Source organism: Thermobia domestica, chromosome 12 (assembly GCF_964235325.1).
Source record: "Thermobia domestica chromosome 12, izTheDome1.hap1.1, whole genome shotgun sequence".
NCBI lineage: Eukaryota > Metazoa > Arthropoda > Insecta > Zygentoma > Lepismatidae > Thermobia > Thermobia domestica.
The window spans coordinates 184528238-184541802 of record NC_137465.1 but is presented as its reverse complement, the minus strand read 5'-3'; the positions used below and the strand labels follow the sequence as shown (position 1 = coordinate 184541802).

The window sequence follows — 13565 nt, the reverse complement described above, 5'->3', positions numbered from 1 at the left end:
TAATGTATAAGAAACACTTATAAACAATCTGTTATTGGAAGAAATTCAAAAAAAAAAAAAAAAAAAAAAAAGAAGAATTTGGAAAACGACTTCCCGTGCGCCCCAAAGTAAACGATTCATGGGAAATGAATCCTGTTAGTCACTCTCTACCTACTGCACTGCCCGCTTGCAAGGAAACGGGGACGGGTATTCTACTAGGCTGGCAAAGGTCTCCCTAAGGGTAGAGAAAAAGATGAACTACTTTTCCAAGCAGATTGAAATCGAATCTGCAGTGGGAAGCTGGCTGAGGCAAAAGCAGGACCTGACTGGTGAGCGGGCGGTGAAATTGAACCGGAAAGGTTTTTTAATGGAAAAAAAAGAGAGGAAGAAGAAGATGACGATAAAAAGAAAAACAAAACAAGGATCACGCACACACATACAACGTATTCATCAAATACCAAGTTTGTAAAAGTGCTCATCGCTTGCTTTTTGACCAATCCCTTTTCTGGGTGATATCCTTTACCTACTATAACTGACAATTCCAGTCGTACAGTGGAGAATCTTTTACCTCCCCTCTATGCTCTGGCTACACTGTCCCTCTCTTTCTCTTTTTAATATACACATCTACCACAATCACTAGTTGTACTATTATTATTACTATTACTACGTTTTCTTTTTTTGGTTTCTCTTTACTTGTTTTAGGGGGAGTTGGCTGACACCAATCTTGACTGGTTTTCTGTTTGTTACTCATTAAGAACCATTGCCCTTGGTCTCTGCGATAAAAGAAGGGTCCATTACGGCTAGCGAAGACAGTAGACCGAGCGCCTCTGTTCATTAAAGGTTGTTGTTAGTTACATCGACAGTGAAAGGATTGAAGGAGATTCCTTTTTCGAAAGGATCTACCGGAGACGACAAAAAAACAAGTTTTATTTTTTACTTGTAGTGCTTTAATCTCGTTGTGCTCAACGACCACTAAAAATCAACAATGGTTCACCAAAAGTGTTTATTATTGCTTGTTGCCTCTTTGTTATCTGTGGTCTTTGGTTACCCACAAGAAGGAAACATTGACCAAGAAGTGGTAGGTGATGATGCTGACTTTGCCAACTTAGCCCCAGTGTATCGAGTTTTGGAACAGTGTGCCCAAAAGGACATGATATTCTGTCTCAAAATGAGAGCACTCACTTTTGTGGACAGAGCTATTAGGCAACAGGACATTGAAATTATTGATGGTGTGTCTTTGGTCCGTGATGCAAATAGTGAACAAATTGCAAGTGGGCGTGCTCTTACGGAATCTGAAGTGGAAAATCATCTTTCGAAGGATGCTGAGGCCAGAGATTCCCAAATGGACACTCTACTCATTGACAGGCTTTCTAAGTTCTTGAGGAGCCATACCCTTCAAATGAAGCTTCCCGAGGCCTCTTTGTCTCTTCTCAAGAAAGCTTTGGAAGAAGGTATGCCGTCTAACTATATTTTTAAAAGTAGAAAACTAAAAAATGTGCGGTAAATTTTATTAGAATATTCGATATTCAAGTAATTTTTCTGCTTCTGAATATACATTTTTCTAAATTGAAACTAGCAAACAAATTGATATGCTGTAAATTTTATTCGAATATTCTATATTCGAGTAATTTTTCTGCTTCTGAATATACATTTTTAAAATTAAAAGTAGAAAACAAAAAGATGTGCTGTAAATTTTTCTAGAATATTCGATATTCGAGAAATTTTTCTGTTTATGAACATCCATTTTTCTTATTCGACAAATTTTTTAAATAATGAATTTTATGTGAGTACTCGAACAATGAGTATTCGAATAATCCATTACTCGAAAATTCCAATAATCCATTACTCCAAAAATTCCAATAATCCATTACCCGAATATTCAAATAATCCATTACTCAAATATTCGAATAATCAATTACTCGAATATTCCAATAATACATTATTTGAATTTTAACAGCACTCGTTTTACTCACTCTATTCTACATAAAATTTATGTGTCACCGAATTGGAGTAGAAAGTAATGTTGTTAGAATTGTACGAATACGTATTCGAATATTCGTTTTCAATATTTGCATCATATAATGAATGCTATCAGAATATTTGAATATCGAATATTCGAAGAATCCATTGCTTGAATATCCAAATTTTAATAGCACTAGTAGCAATTGACAAAATACAAAATGTGGAGCATTTCTGGTTTTTATATACTTGTGCCTTTTAATTTAAAAATCTAGAATAATCACTAGAGTAAAGATACGCCGATATGAAAACTTCCTTGTGAAATATTTATAACTTTTAAATCAAATACTATTTACTAATCCAGTTATGACTTACACTTTTAAATACAATACTTCTTTGCGTGTTGTATATATAGTGTCACAACATTCATTTTTGCACAACTTTTGAAAGCCTCCCGTCTCCTTTAGCCTTACTGGCATACCGTGGAACGTAAAACTTATTTTTTTTTTTTTTTTTTTTTTTTTTTTTTTGCAAGCCTTGTAGCTCAGGAACTGTATTAGTTTTGATGATTTTCCTTTCTGGCTTGTTCTTGTGAAAAGAATCAATTCCGACTGTCCAAACATATATTACGAAACATCTTGTATAACAAATTCTCATACTGAAACTAACTTAACATTTTAAATACAGTCAAAATATACAGTGTACAAAAATGTCAAAAGTGACTTGAATTTCAGAATCGCCGTAAACGTAAATAATTATGCCACCCTATTTCATAATTGATTGATTGATTGATTGATGTGTTTTTATCAGCAGCGAGGCTGTATAGGATGAAATCCTATCGTTTAAAGTGGGAACTGAACCTCTGTAGTGGTTTTGAAGCTTTTGCACTATCAATCGAACCCAATACCTCATGTACAAGAGGCATGCGCTGAGCAACCCAGACTATTGAGGAGGAGCCACTCAACACTGATTTGTTGGCTTACGCCCGCGTTTTTAGTGCGCATGGTTCTGGGTTCAATTCTCGGTGAAAGAGAACTAAAAGTATGTCGTCCCTGTTGCACTAAGCCTCAAACAGACCTAAGTGAACGTAAGGACCGAAACACATGCGATTGCATGAGGAATTGGCTACGAAATCAGCTGACCACTCAATCTAACATAAGTTAAAAAAAAAAAAAGTATTGAAATATTACAGACACACAGAAAATAAGTTTACTTTCAAACGACAAGAATTATTAGTATTTTTTAAGGAGAATGATTTGTCAAAAACTCCTTTATATATTTGTCCTGTTTGTTCGTGCGTCCGTATATTCGTCTGGGAAAGGGAAAAAAATCAACAAATAAATGAAGAATCAACCAACAATTAGTGCCAGAATGTAGAGGGTAAAAAAAAAAAAAAATGAGAGCTAGATTCATTGATCGAGGTGATTTCAAAACGGAAAGTGATAGAAATCAATCATTTTCGGTTTTAATATTGATCACCATAGATCAAAAACGGTAATAGATAGCAAGAAGCAGTTTTCTGCAATCTATTAACTGTCCCAAGTATAATGTCATCTCCATCGTTACAATTCTACTAAAAACGAAAGTGATAGGAATCCACTGCAATTTCAGTTTTTATATTGATCTTTAAAGCAAAAAAAGATGAGAACGACAAGTGTTTTTTTCTATAAATCGATTTAGCGTTCTATGAATAGGTACCATCCTCTCTCTTTCTTAACCCTTTACTGTATTTAAACGGAAAGTACCAGATATCAATCACTTTCGGTTTTAACGTTGATCGCTTATAGAGTAAAAACGATAATCGATGAAGAAAAGTGGCTTCCCGCAATTAGTTTAGCGTTTCAAGAATATGTTCCGTCTTTACTCTAATCTCTCTACCAAAACCGAAAGCAACAGAAATCTACTACCACTTCCTTTCAATATTAATTAAGCAAAATATAACGCCATACACCCCATACTCCTCCACATGTGACACTGCTACTAGTTTTCAACAGTATTCTCGTCCTTCCGCTTGTTGGACCGTTCTCTTAATTAAAAAAAGTAAGTAGCAGCGGTACTGAATTGCTTGCTTTCTTAGAAGGGTCGATTAACTACTGACTTTTTGTTTCTAGGATTTAGGATTTAGATTTCTAGGATTTAGATTTATGTCCATGTTAGCCCTTCACGTATAAGGGATGACTTCCCTCGGATATCACACTTTCCGGGGCGTACGCGCCTTTGGCGTGGGGGACCCGGGTTCGATTCCCGGCGGGAGCTCATGTGGTTCGGATTCCACGTTATTCAGTAGGTCCACGTCTCATATAGTCTCGCTGCTGAAAGGGACACTAAACTAAAATCAACTCAACTCAACACTTTCCGGGAAAAGGGAAGGAAGAAAGCTGCCTGGGTCCTATATGTTAGGTATCATTTCGGCATTCTTCCGGTGGAAATTAGGAAAACCCAGGCCGGATGACTGACCTAAAAAAAGCTTTTTACACTTTTTCGACCGAGTGCCACTACCGGGAATCGAACCCGGAACCGTTCGCACCGAAGGCAAGAACGTTAGCGGACATTTTGTTTCTGCGGCGATAAATCTTCCTAATTTTAAATGTTGAAGTCTAATAGTCACTTCTTCCGCACCTAGGCTATATTTATAAGAAATGGACTTAACAAAATTTAAGACGGAATCTGAACAACCGTTCAACACTTTTCCATTAGGAATCGAATATGGGAGCGCGCTAGCCATTAGACCAACATGGATGATCTCGATGCACCTTCGGGTTGCTTAAGTCATAACATAACTTAATCAGCAAATATACAAGTTTCGTGATACTGCTAACCCAATTTACATTGAGCTTGTTTTAACAATTTCATTCATCCGTGAACAAAAAATTCTACAGCTTTTTTTCTGTTTTAATGACATGAATCATTTGACGTCATAGAAAGAATATCATGGATAAAAAAAAAAAAAAAAAACTAAACATGTTGCTCTTATTAACTAGGCTTGGGTGTTACCCGTTCGGAGAGAAAAATAAGAAGCTCTGTAAAGTCAATAATTTATAATCATGCCTCACCATTAGAATTATAGTTAATTACAAACACGTTCTTTTTTTCCTTTTTTAAATAACCGTAATCACAACAAATTGTAGGTCATGCCATTATACCTGAATACAATGCGCAGATTCATTTGCCATTCCATCACCATTCGGTGCATATAATCAAAAGGTGCTTGCAGAAGAAAACAACATTAATAAAAAAGAGAACTAGTCTATATCTTGGAGCATATTATGCAAGTGTTGCCAGATGGTACGTCAGCAGATTTTTTTAAGACTTCATAACCACATCTTTAGTTATGAAAATCATTGGTTTTTGAGGTGAAACGGATGCATAAAGATGTTGTTACAGAACTTCTTTTGTGTGTGTGTATGTGTGTGTGTGTGTTTGTCTTTCTCTTCTTTATAATGAATGAACCTGAACGAAAATTGCTTCATGCCATTTACAATAGGAAATGGTTAATTCTTTTTTTTTTTTCCTTTAGCCTAACCGGCATAATTGTGGGACGTAAAACTTAAAGATTTCATTTCCTTTTTTCTTTTTTTTCCCCCCAGGTCTTGAACTCTGAGGTTACTAACTTGATAGCAGTATGGACTATGAAAATTGAAGGTTCATCATCAGTAATCAATGCTCCTGTTTGTGTACTATTAGTATCAATCCAATTCATTATGGGAGCTTCTTCGTGGCTAAGCAGTTAGCGTACGCGCCTTTTGCGTGGAAGACCGGTGTTTGGTTCTTGGCGGTAGCTCATGTGGTTCGGATTTCACGTTAATCAGTAGGTCCACGTCTTATATAGCGTCGCTGCTGAAGAAAACGTTAAACTCAAAATCAACTCAAGCAATTCTTTATGGATTGTTTATTACACTCTTAAAGTCCATCTTTATATTGCGTACTTTTTTATCTTAGGTAACTTAAAGATCACTTGGGGTCACTGTGGCTCAATGGTAGAGCATTCAGTTCTTTTGCGCGGGAGTACTCGTTCGATTCCAGCCCTCGCCAAGTAGGCTTTGTGATGGACAAAACTTTTGTCTCCGGTGAGAGCATTCGGTTGGAAAAAGTGTAAAAAAGCTTTTTTCAGGCTAGCCGTCCTGAATGAGGTTTTCCTGAATTTTCCTAATTCACACCAGGAAAATGCAAAGCCGCTTTCTTTCTTCCCTTTCCCTAGATAGTGTGCTCGCCTTCTTCTTCTTAAGTCTCTTATAAGTTACTTGCTATCATACTGTGTTTTTCTAGTTTTTTTTTAAAGTAAAACTTATATATTATTATTTTTGATATCTTAAGGCTCAATCGTGCAGAGCGTTCTGGCAACAATGTTAGAATGTGTTGTCCCATCCTAGCTTGCACCCACATTACCAAAATCCTGGCGCTGCCTATGATTCATACAACACTTTATCAATTTATAGTGTTCATACTACGAATAATGCAACACTAAAAACAGAGTTTCAAATATAAAACTTTGAGTGAACGAGTGTTGGAAAACAAGACTCGTGAAATTTCTCGTATTTTCTCGAATTTAGAATTTATTTCTCATCTCGTTAACAACACTAATCGCAGAACGATTTGAAATTAAATGAAGTGCCTAATCTTACGTCACAAAGCTGTGTCCTTTAGGCTAAATGAGACGGATAAGTATTGAAGGTAAATAATTGTGAAATAATTGGTGGGATTGGAATGTGGGAGGAAACGAGACAAGATGTTGTCCACAACTAACTCGCGTAGCCGGGAATGGAACCAGGAACCCGTTTTAGCAGATGTGAGAAATCTGCCACTCATTCAAGGTATCCCACCCTCATAGGAAGACTTTTGGACATATTGGCTAAGCACACTCCACTGGAATCCTAGAGAAATCCTTAGGATATTTGTATTATCCTTAAAATTTTTCTGTTAGCCTGAATATATCGGTACAAGAGACAAATGTGGCTCTTTTAGGATGTGAAGTGAATATGTTGTGCTACGTAGGGTGTATTAGCATTGAAATTTCCGTCACACAACATCAATACACCAAAATTCTTTTATAATTTTCCGTTCCTCATAAAATACCACCTTATACTGAGAGAAAAAGCATATTTTTATTCTAGAAAATCCGGAGAGTCAAAATTTAGCAGGATTATTTTTTTGCCTACAAGATTTTCTGTGCCAATGCTACGTGAACATATTTGTTGCTTAGCGAAGACCAATCTATACAACCGCAAATAGACAGAAATTATGTGTGTCCTTCGTCGGGACGTGTAGGTTAGAGAAAATAATGGTTATGTACTTTGATAAACACTACACAGTCCAGAGAATCAGTACCACATTATTGATTTTCTAGGATTTCAGTTCTTCTGCCGTAATAGGAACAGTGTCAGGAAAGCCGTCTCTTGCCGGAATCTACGGATTTTCCTTCTAAATAACGCTCGATTTTTATCTTGATGTTGAAGGATACGCTGCGGTCGTTGCAAAGAACCATTATTAGTGTCAATGCTAGTAAGAGCTTGGTGACTAAAATAACCAATAAAATACGTAATAAGAGTAATTACTGCTAAAGTTCAATTGTGGAAGCATAATCTTCCTAAAATTTACTGGTAGCCAGTTCTGTAATTTGCAGTCTAATTGGCGTATAGTATTTATAGTATAATTATATACAATAATGAATATTTACACTTGCTTCCAACAATAAATTAAGATATTAAACGCATGTACTAACGCGGCAAAACCAGGCAAAAAATTACAAGAAATAAAATCGTTTTTGCTTTCATAAATTGAACTCTGTATTGTTTCCTACGTGATTTAATGTAAGGTTCGTATAGTGCGAAGCAGAAACTGGTTTAGAGTTTGAGACGTTTTTGCCTCTTGCACTTAAAACAAACAAGTAGTTAATTAACCAATTCCACTTGATTTATTTCTAGTAGTCAATGAATTATTCAACTATTACTACCGGAAATAGTAAATAAATAAATAGTGAATTTTTAATGTTTGATACGTCTCCCTGGGCAAACTCGCTTCTTGTAAGAAGTCCGAGAGATGGAATATTAATATATATCATTGATACAATGTTGAAGACATGTAAACAAAATAGATCTAGAAAGCTCTTCATAGGACTGTTAGGGTACGTCATAGGGCGATGCAGCGTGATGACCACGTCTTAGTCGCTAAGTTGATCGCAATTCAGCCGTACCCTAATAGATGGCGATAGAGCGGCTTAGGCCCACATTGGGTTGCCAAGCCAAGTGATTGGTTGGTTCGTGTGTAACTTCGACATATTTGCACCGACTTTAATGATTCCTTTTTGCTTGAAAGAGTATATCTTTTCGATTGTCCCATATAAATTTCTTTAGGGTCTGATTGTATACTTCGGAACTAGTTCATAAAATACCACAAAGAATTCTGTGTTGAAATTGGTTAAGATTTTTGTTGAAGAAAGTTTTATAATTATGTGAAGTTCAGCATCGAGTTATTCATCCAGTTTATTCGAATATATGTCCCCCCCATGTATTCACACAGGGGAAGATGTGCCCCTTGGTAGTATGCAACCTAAGTGTACCTAGTGTCTGGATGTTTGCATGCCATTCCAGTTACTTTCAATATTGTAACCAAACTCCTTCGTGTGGTGTACACGTGACGCTGCTACTTGTTGAAAATTGTGCTTCAGATCGAAAATTAAATTTCTTAAAAGATATTCTACAAAGCTTCGTCAAAAAACCCATTGTCGAGTGTATATTTTAATTTCAAAGAATGCATTCCCTTGTAGCGTAATCAATAATCGTAATTTTAAGACGAAGAGGTTTGATCTTTCATCAGTATATTTTTTTAAAACTTATTTTCATGCGTAAAACAAATTGCCTCCTAAACGTTGGGGTAGAATTTGGATCGGTTGATTGATTTGCAGTTTGACATTCACGGACCTACAGGTTAACTTCGAATTAGGGTTGCCTTCGAAACAACAATTGAGCTTGCATCGTCTCAAAAAGGCGTGGTAAAAGTCAATGTCATACTAAGAATTTCATTAAAGGGGAGGTTCAATTTAATATGCTTTCAGCATGTGTGATTTTTGTGCATACATCTTAATATAATAAACTTTTATTTTTGCATAATGGGAGGCGATGGTTCAGTGGTATAGCGTTCATCTATGGTACATGGGGTCCTTGGTTCGATTTCAGATGGCGCAAAGTGAGTTTTGTGATAGACAAACACCGTTTGCTTGGATTTCTCTGAGTTCTCCCGTTTCCTCCAAGTTTCTTCATTACACCATCCCAATCACTTCTCATCATCAAAGTGTCCCTTAACCTAACTGGCATAATCGTGGGACGTAATACTTAAAAATTTTATTTTTATATGATATTTTCTTGAAGGGATAGGATTAAATCTCGAACTCTCCCCTTTCTTACGTCACTGGGGACAGTGAGACGTCTCGTCTCGGAAATTATACCTATTTCTATTAGAAGAACTTTGTCCTGTCTCGTATTGTATCTCGTGGGAAACTGTATGTGAGATTCGAACTACATGAGCTCCGATGGGAATTGAATCCGGTTCTTCTGTGCCGAAGTCTTGTATCCTTATCTCATAGCCCAAATGATTTATTGATAGGATTTGAAACATCTTACGATTCCTTATTAGTACAAAATATTTAACACTTTCTACATGTTTAGGTTAGTGCTCCTGCTTTTATGTTAATTAAAACACATATTCTTCAGTATAATTATTTATATTTATTTTGTTTTTCTATTTCTTTCTTTTTTTAGGCCGTAAGAAGGAGAAGAAACTTCTGTTGCCTCTTCTGTTGGCTCTGAAATTGAAATTCGCCACTTTGATCCCTATTGCATTGGGTGCCATCGCTCTCATCGCTTTCAAGGCAATCACAGTAAGCAAACTTGCCCTGTTATTGTCCGTCATAATTGGTCTCAAGAAGCTGTTCAGCAGTCACGGAGAAGCATCATACGAGGTCGTTTCCCACCCACATTACAGCCACTCACATTCCTACTCAACAGGTAGCGAATATGGTGGTGGACACGGCTATGGAAGAGAGTTGGGAACGGAGACTGAATCTGTGGACCCACATCAGATGGCATACAGAGCATACGTCCATAAAGAAGAATAAAAAGAAAAAATAAGTGCCGAGTTTCTTCCACACTCCTCTTCAACATAAGTTAAGGGACACATGAGGCGACTATCAAAGTGTAATTATATTATTTAAAAAAAGATATAAGAACATTACTTATATGTATGTGTGTAATATATATATAATATAATACAAATTCGACTCGTGACACCGTGACCTACTGACCTAAACCTTTCATTATCTCGTTCTGGATAAAAGATTATGATGATCACGAAAAAAATGACAGTCAGACTTCCGCTTTAAAAAAAAAAAAAAAAAAAAAAAAAAGAAAGAAAGAAATATTTTTGCGTCATTCCATAGCCTGGAAGCATGCAATACGATCGCATCACTACACAATTTTCTCTTTGTACAAGTCGTCCTCAATACAAGCAACTTACAAAAGATGCTGCTGGAATGTTCATTGACGATTTAGACACTTCTCAATTGTTATTGTTATTACTTTTTCTTTCACCACTCTCCGGATGAAAAAAAAAATAATTAAGAGCAGGCCTCTTACAGTGGTTAGTCTAGTTCAGTTATTATAAATATTTAATAACATAAATTTTCACAATGATTAATTAATTTATTGCCTATGGTAATCTTTGTACGTATATGTAATACATATCAAAGAACAAGTATCTTCTTTTAATACTTTTGAAGATATTTATTTAACTGCTCACTGTTGATACAAACTCATTTGTGATACTTTTTTTTTTCTTTCTTATTTTTAAAATATGTTTTAAGATTTACACGTGTCATCTTTCATTTTCTTTTTATATGTGCTCGTGCGTGTATGTGTGTTTTCTGATGGGTGTCATTTACAACTACATTTTTTTTTCATAATGATTTTTCTTATTTAATATTGAAGACAGGGGTACAAGTGAGGAGGCACGAGGCTCCGTCACTTCCATAAAATATCTACGGCGTCCTAGCACTTCCTAAATATGCAAAGATATGCTCTTGGGACGGCGTGACATAATGCGTCCCCCCTACTTTTTCCGATCCACTTTTACCCCTGGTTGAATATAATTTTGCAATATGTGTTAACAGTGGTGTACACTGAATGTCATCAAGAAGGGGTTTCAACCTGCGAAGTTCATACATTTTCAGTACTTTTGTGTAAATATATTGTTATGATACTTGTATATTTTTTTTTTCAAAATAGGGCCTATCTTGTTGAAAGGGTTAAAAATTTGACCTCGTTCGTGTACGTTCTGTATTACTACCATAGTTAATGTAATCTCAGAAAATATATTAAGGTATTTTATAATGTGTTTCTTTAAACAGTTATTAAAAAGTTACGAAATTCAAAATCAATTTAGAGTAAAATACAAAAAAGGTTTCACGCAGTGTACAAGCTATTTTATTTTCCTGTATTCCGTGTGGGGTCAGAGAAATTATGGGAATAATTTGTTCAGTGCTATTTCTATTGAATTTCTACTTGGAAAAATTAAGATAATTATAATCAAACTTCGGTTTTCCTGGAAATTAGCAATAACGTTTCTACGTTATTCAACACTTTGAATATTGGTTATAGGCTGCGTTTTTTTTCTTAAAGAATGAGTTATCTACATACCAGAAGAAAAAAAAATACTTTTTAAAAATCTCTCTCTTCATAAAACCTATGGTACCTACTCTCCATTGATTTAGTGCTATACGGTCCTCTTCTCACGTGAGTAATCGTTCGATTTCAGATGACAATAGATTGAACGAATATTTCACTTTAGTGTATATCTCACTTTATTTTAAAGCATCGTACGCCACTCTTATAATAGATAAGAGTAGAAACACCGCAATACAAAGTTCCACCGTTTCAATGAAAGGTTATTTTTTAAATATATTTTTCAAAGCTCCATTTTTACCCTTCCTCAAAAATGGATGTCTCAAAAGGCTTACATTGTTCTATAACCACTTTAAGTTTATCTAATCACATCCAAATCAAATCTATCACTCATCCTTTATAAAAATTATTGAGATAAATGTTACAATTCACATCTCTTACATTCAAGCTATGGAAACAGCTTCATTTATTGATTGTGAAAGTAAATACTTTATAACACAAACAAAAATCATTAAACTGAACTCTTGTTTTAATTCTAGTATCTATAAAATGTTAAAACTTTGTATTAATTTAACTGCCTATAGGCATACAAATACATCTATACATATATACACATAATACACTACCATCTAGGGCATTTCTTGTTAACAATATAAAACCACCGTTCTATGTAGTTTAGATACAGAATATCAATAACATTGTAGTCATACACTCTTGTTCTTCTTTTGGCTGTTATTAATTGGACAATGTTGTTGTTTGTTTTGTTACTTTTGACAGGGAGACAGACATAGCTCATACAGACATATTTGTACACAAAATGTGTTCATTTGTTGTCATGTTCCTTTACACTTCGACATTTCTATTGTTATCAGACTTTTTTTTTTTTTTTTTTTTTTTTTTTTTTACAATATGTGTTTACTGTTATGTTTTAGTTTCTGTTAATTTATTTATTTGTTAATTATTCAGTTGTGTTAAATGTAAAAAAATATACCTCTATTAAATAAATTGTTTTGTTTTAAAATAACACTTGAATATTATTTCAAAATACAATGTAATCTCTGTTTAACAAATTATTTGCTATCTTTCGTAAATGTTTTTTCGTATCTTTTTTTATTACGATTTTGACTTGACATACCAGCTACCTAAATGTTGAAATGCAGTGAGGGTATGTTGTCTAAAAGATGGCATCTCTATTTGCATAATGACTGAAAAGCATTGGAAAACTTCTCTGTAGTAACGTATATATATATGTTCCAAATTTACAAAATTGTAATCAATAATGATAAAAATGAATTTAGTTGAAATTTGTAAAATAAAATGAACATAGTTCATTATCAGTCTTTACACAGTGGCTTAGAGAAATTAGTTACTTTCTTGAAAATAAGCAGATAAATGATGTTTTTTAAAAATCTATGCTTCAAAATTCCTTGTTTCCTTACAAACGATGGCAGATGTAGGCGTGGACAAGCCTTTACTAATAATGCAAATCTTAGCCGCTTGGAGTGCTATGAGTCAGTATGTCAGTATTTACCATCAGATCTGCCCATCGTTGCTTGACGTATGGTCTTGATGGTACAAGTACGATAATTTGATCTTTATGCACGGTATACGGTCCGACCCAGTAACCGTACGGATTATGTACAACCTTGCTGAAATTGTGTAGCAATATTTTATTTTGAAGCCCTTATGTCATGTTTTCTATCTCCCAAATGAAATGAAATCTTTGAGTTTTACGTTCCACGGTTATACCGGTTAGGCTAAGGGAGACGGTGGTGATGAGTAATGAATGAAATGGTGGAATGAAGAAAGTAGGAGGAAACGGGAGAACCCCGAGAAAACCCACGCACACGGTGTTTGTCCACCACAAAGTTCACTTGGCGGGGGCTGGGATCGAACCCGGGTCCCCAAGTTCTATCTCCCAATGACTGACTCCTCATCTACAACTCAACACAACTT

The 13565-nt window shown here is 35.2% G+C and overlaps 1 protein-coding gene across 1 annotated transcript; it reads left to right on the top strand.

The window, feature by feature from the left end:
• The first annotated feature begins 754 nt into the window (after window positions 1–754).
• Window positions 755–12406, top strand: LOC145666888 (uncharacterized). The gene is made up of 2 exons (XM_081734473.1): window positions 755–1430; window positions 9693–12406. The coding sequence occupies exons 1-2, from the start codon at window positions 965–967 to the stop codon at window positions 10046–10048; spliced, it is 822 nt and encodes a 273-aa protein (XP_081590599.1). The 5' UTR covers window positions 755–964; the 3' UTR covers window positions 10049–12406.
• Window positions 12407–13565: the final 1159 nt, after the last annotated feature.

Excerpts from the sequence above, each read along its gene's own strand:
- LOC145666888 (XM_081734473.1), top strand. The coding sequence starts at position 965 with ATGGTTCACCAAAAGTGTTTATTATTGCTTGTTGCCTCTTTGTTATCT. Across the intron at positions 1,431-9,692 it reads CAAGAAAGCTTTGGAAGAAG|GCCGTAAGAAGGAGAAGAAA; the intron begins GTATGCCGTCTA and ends TTCTTTTTTTAG.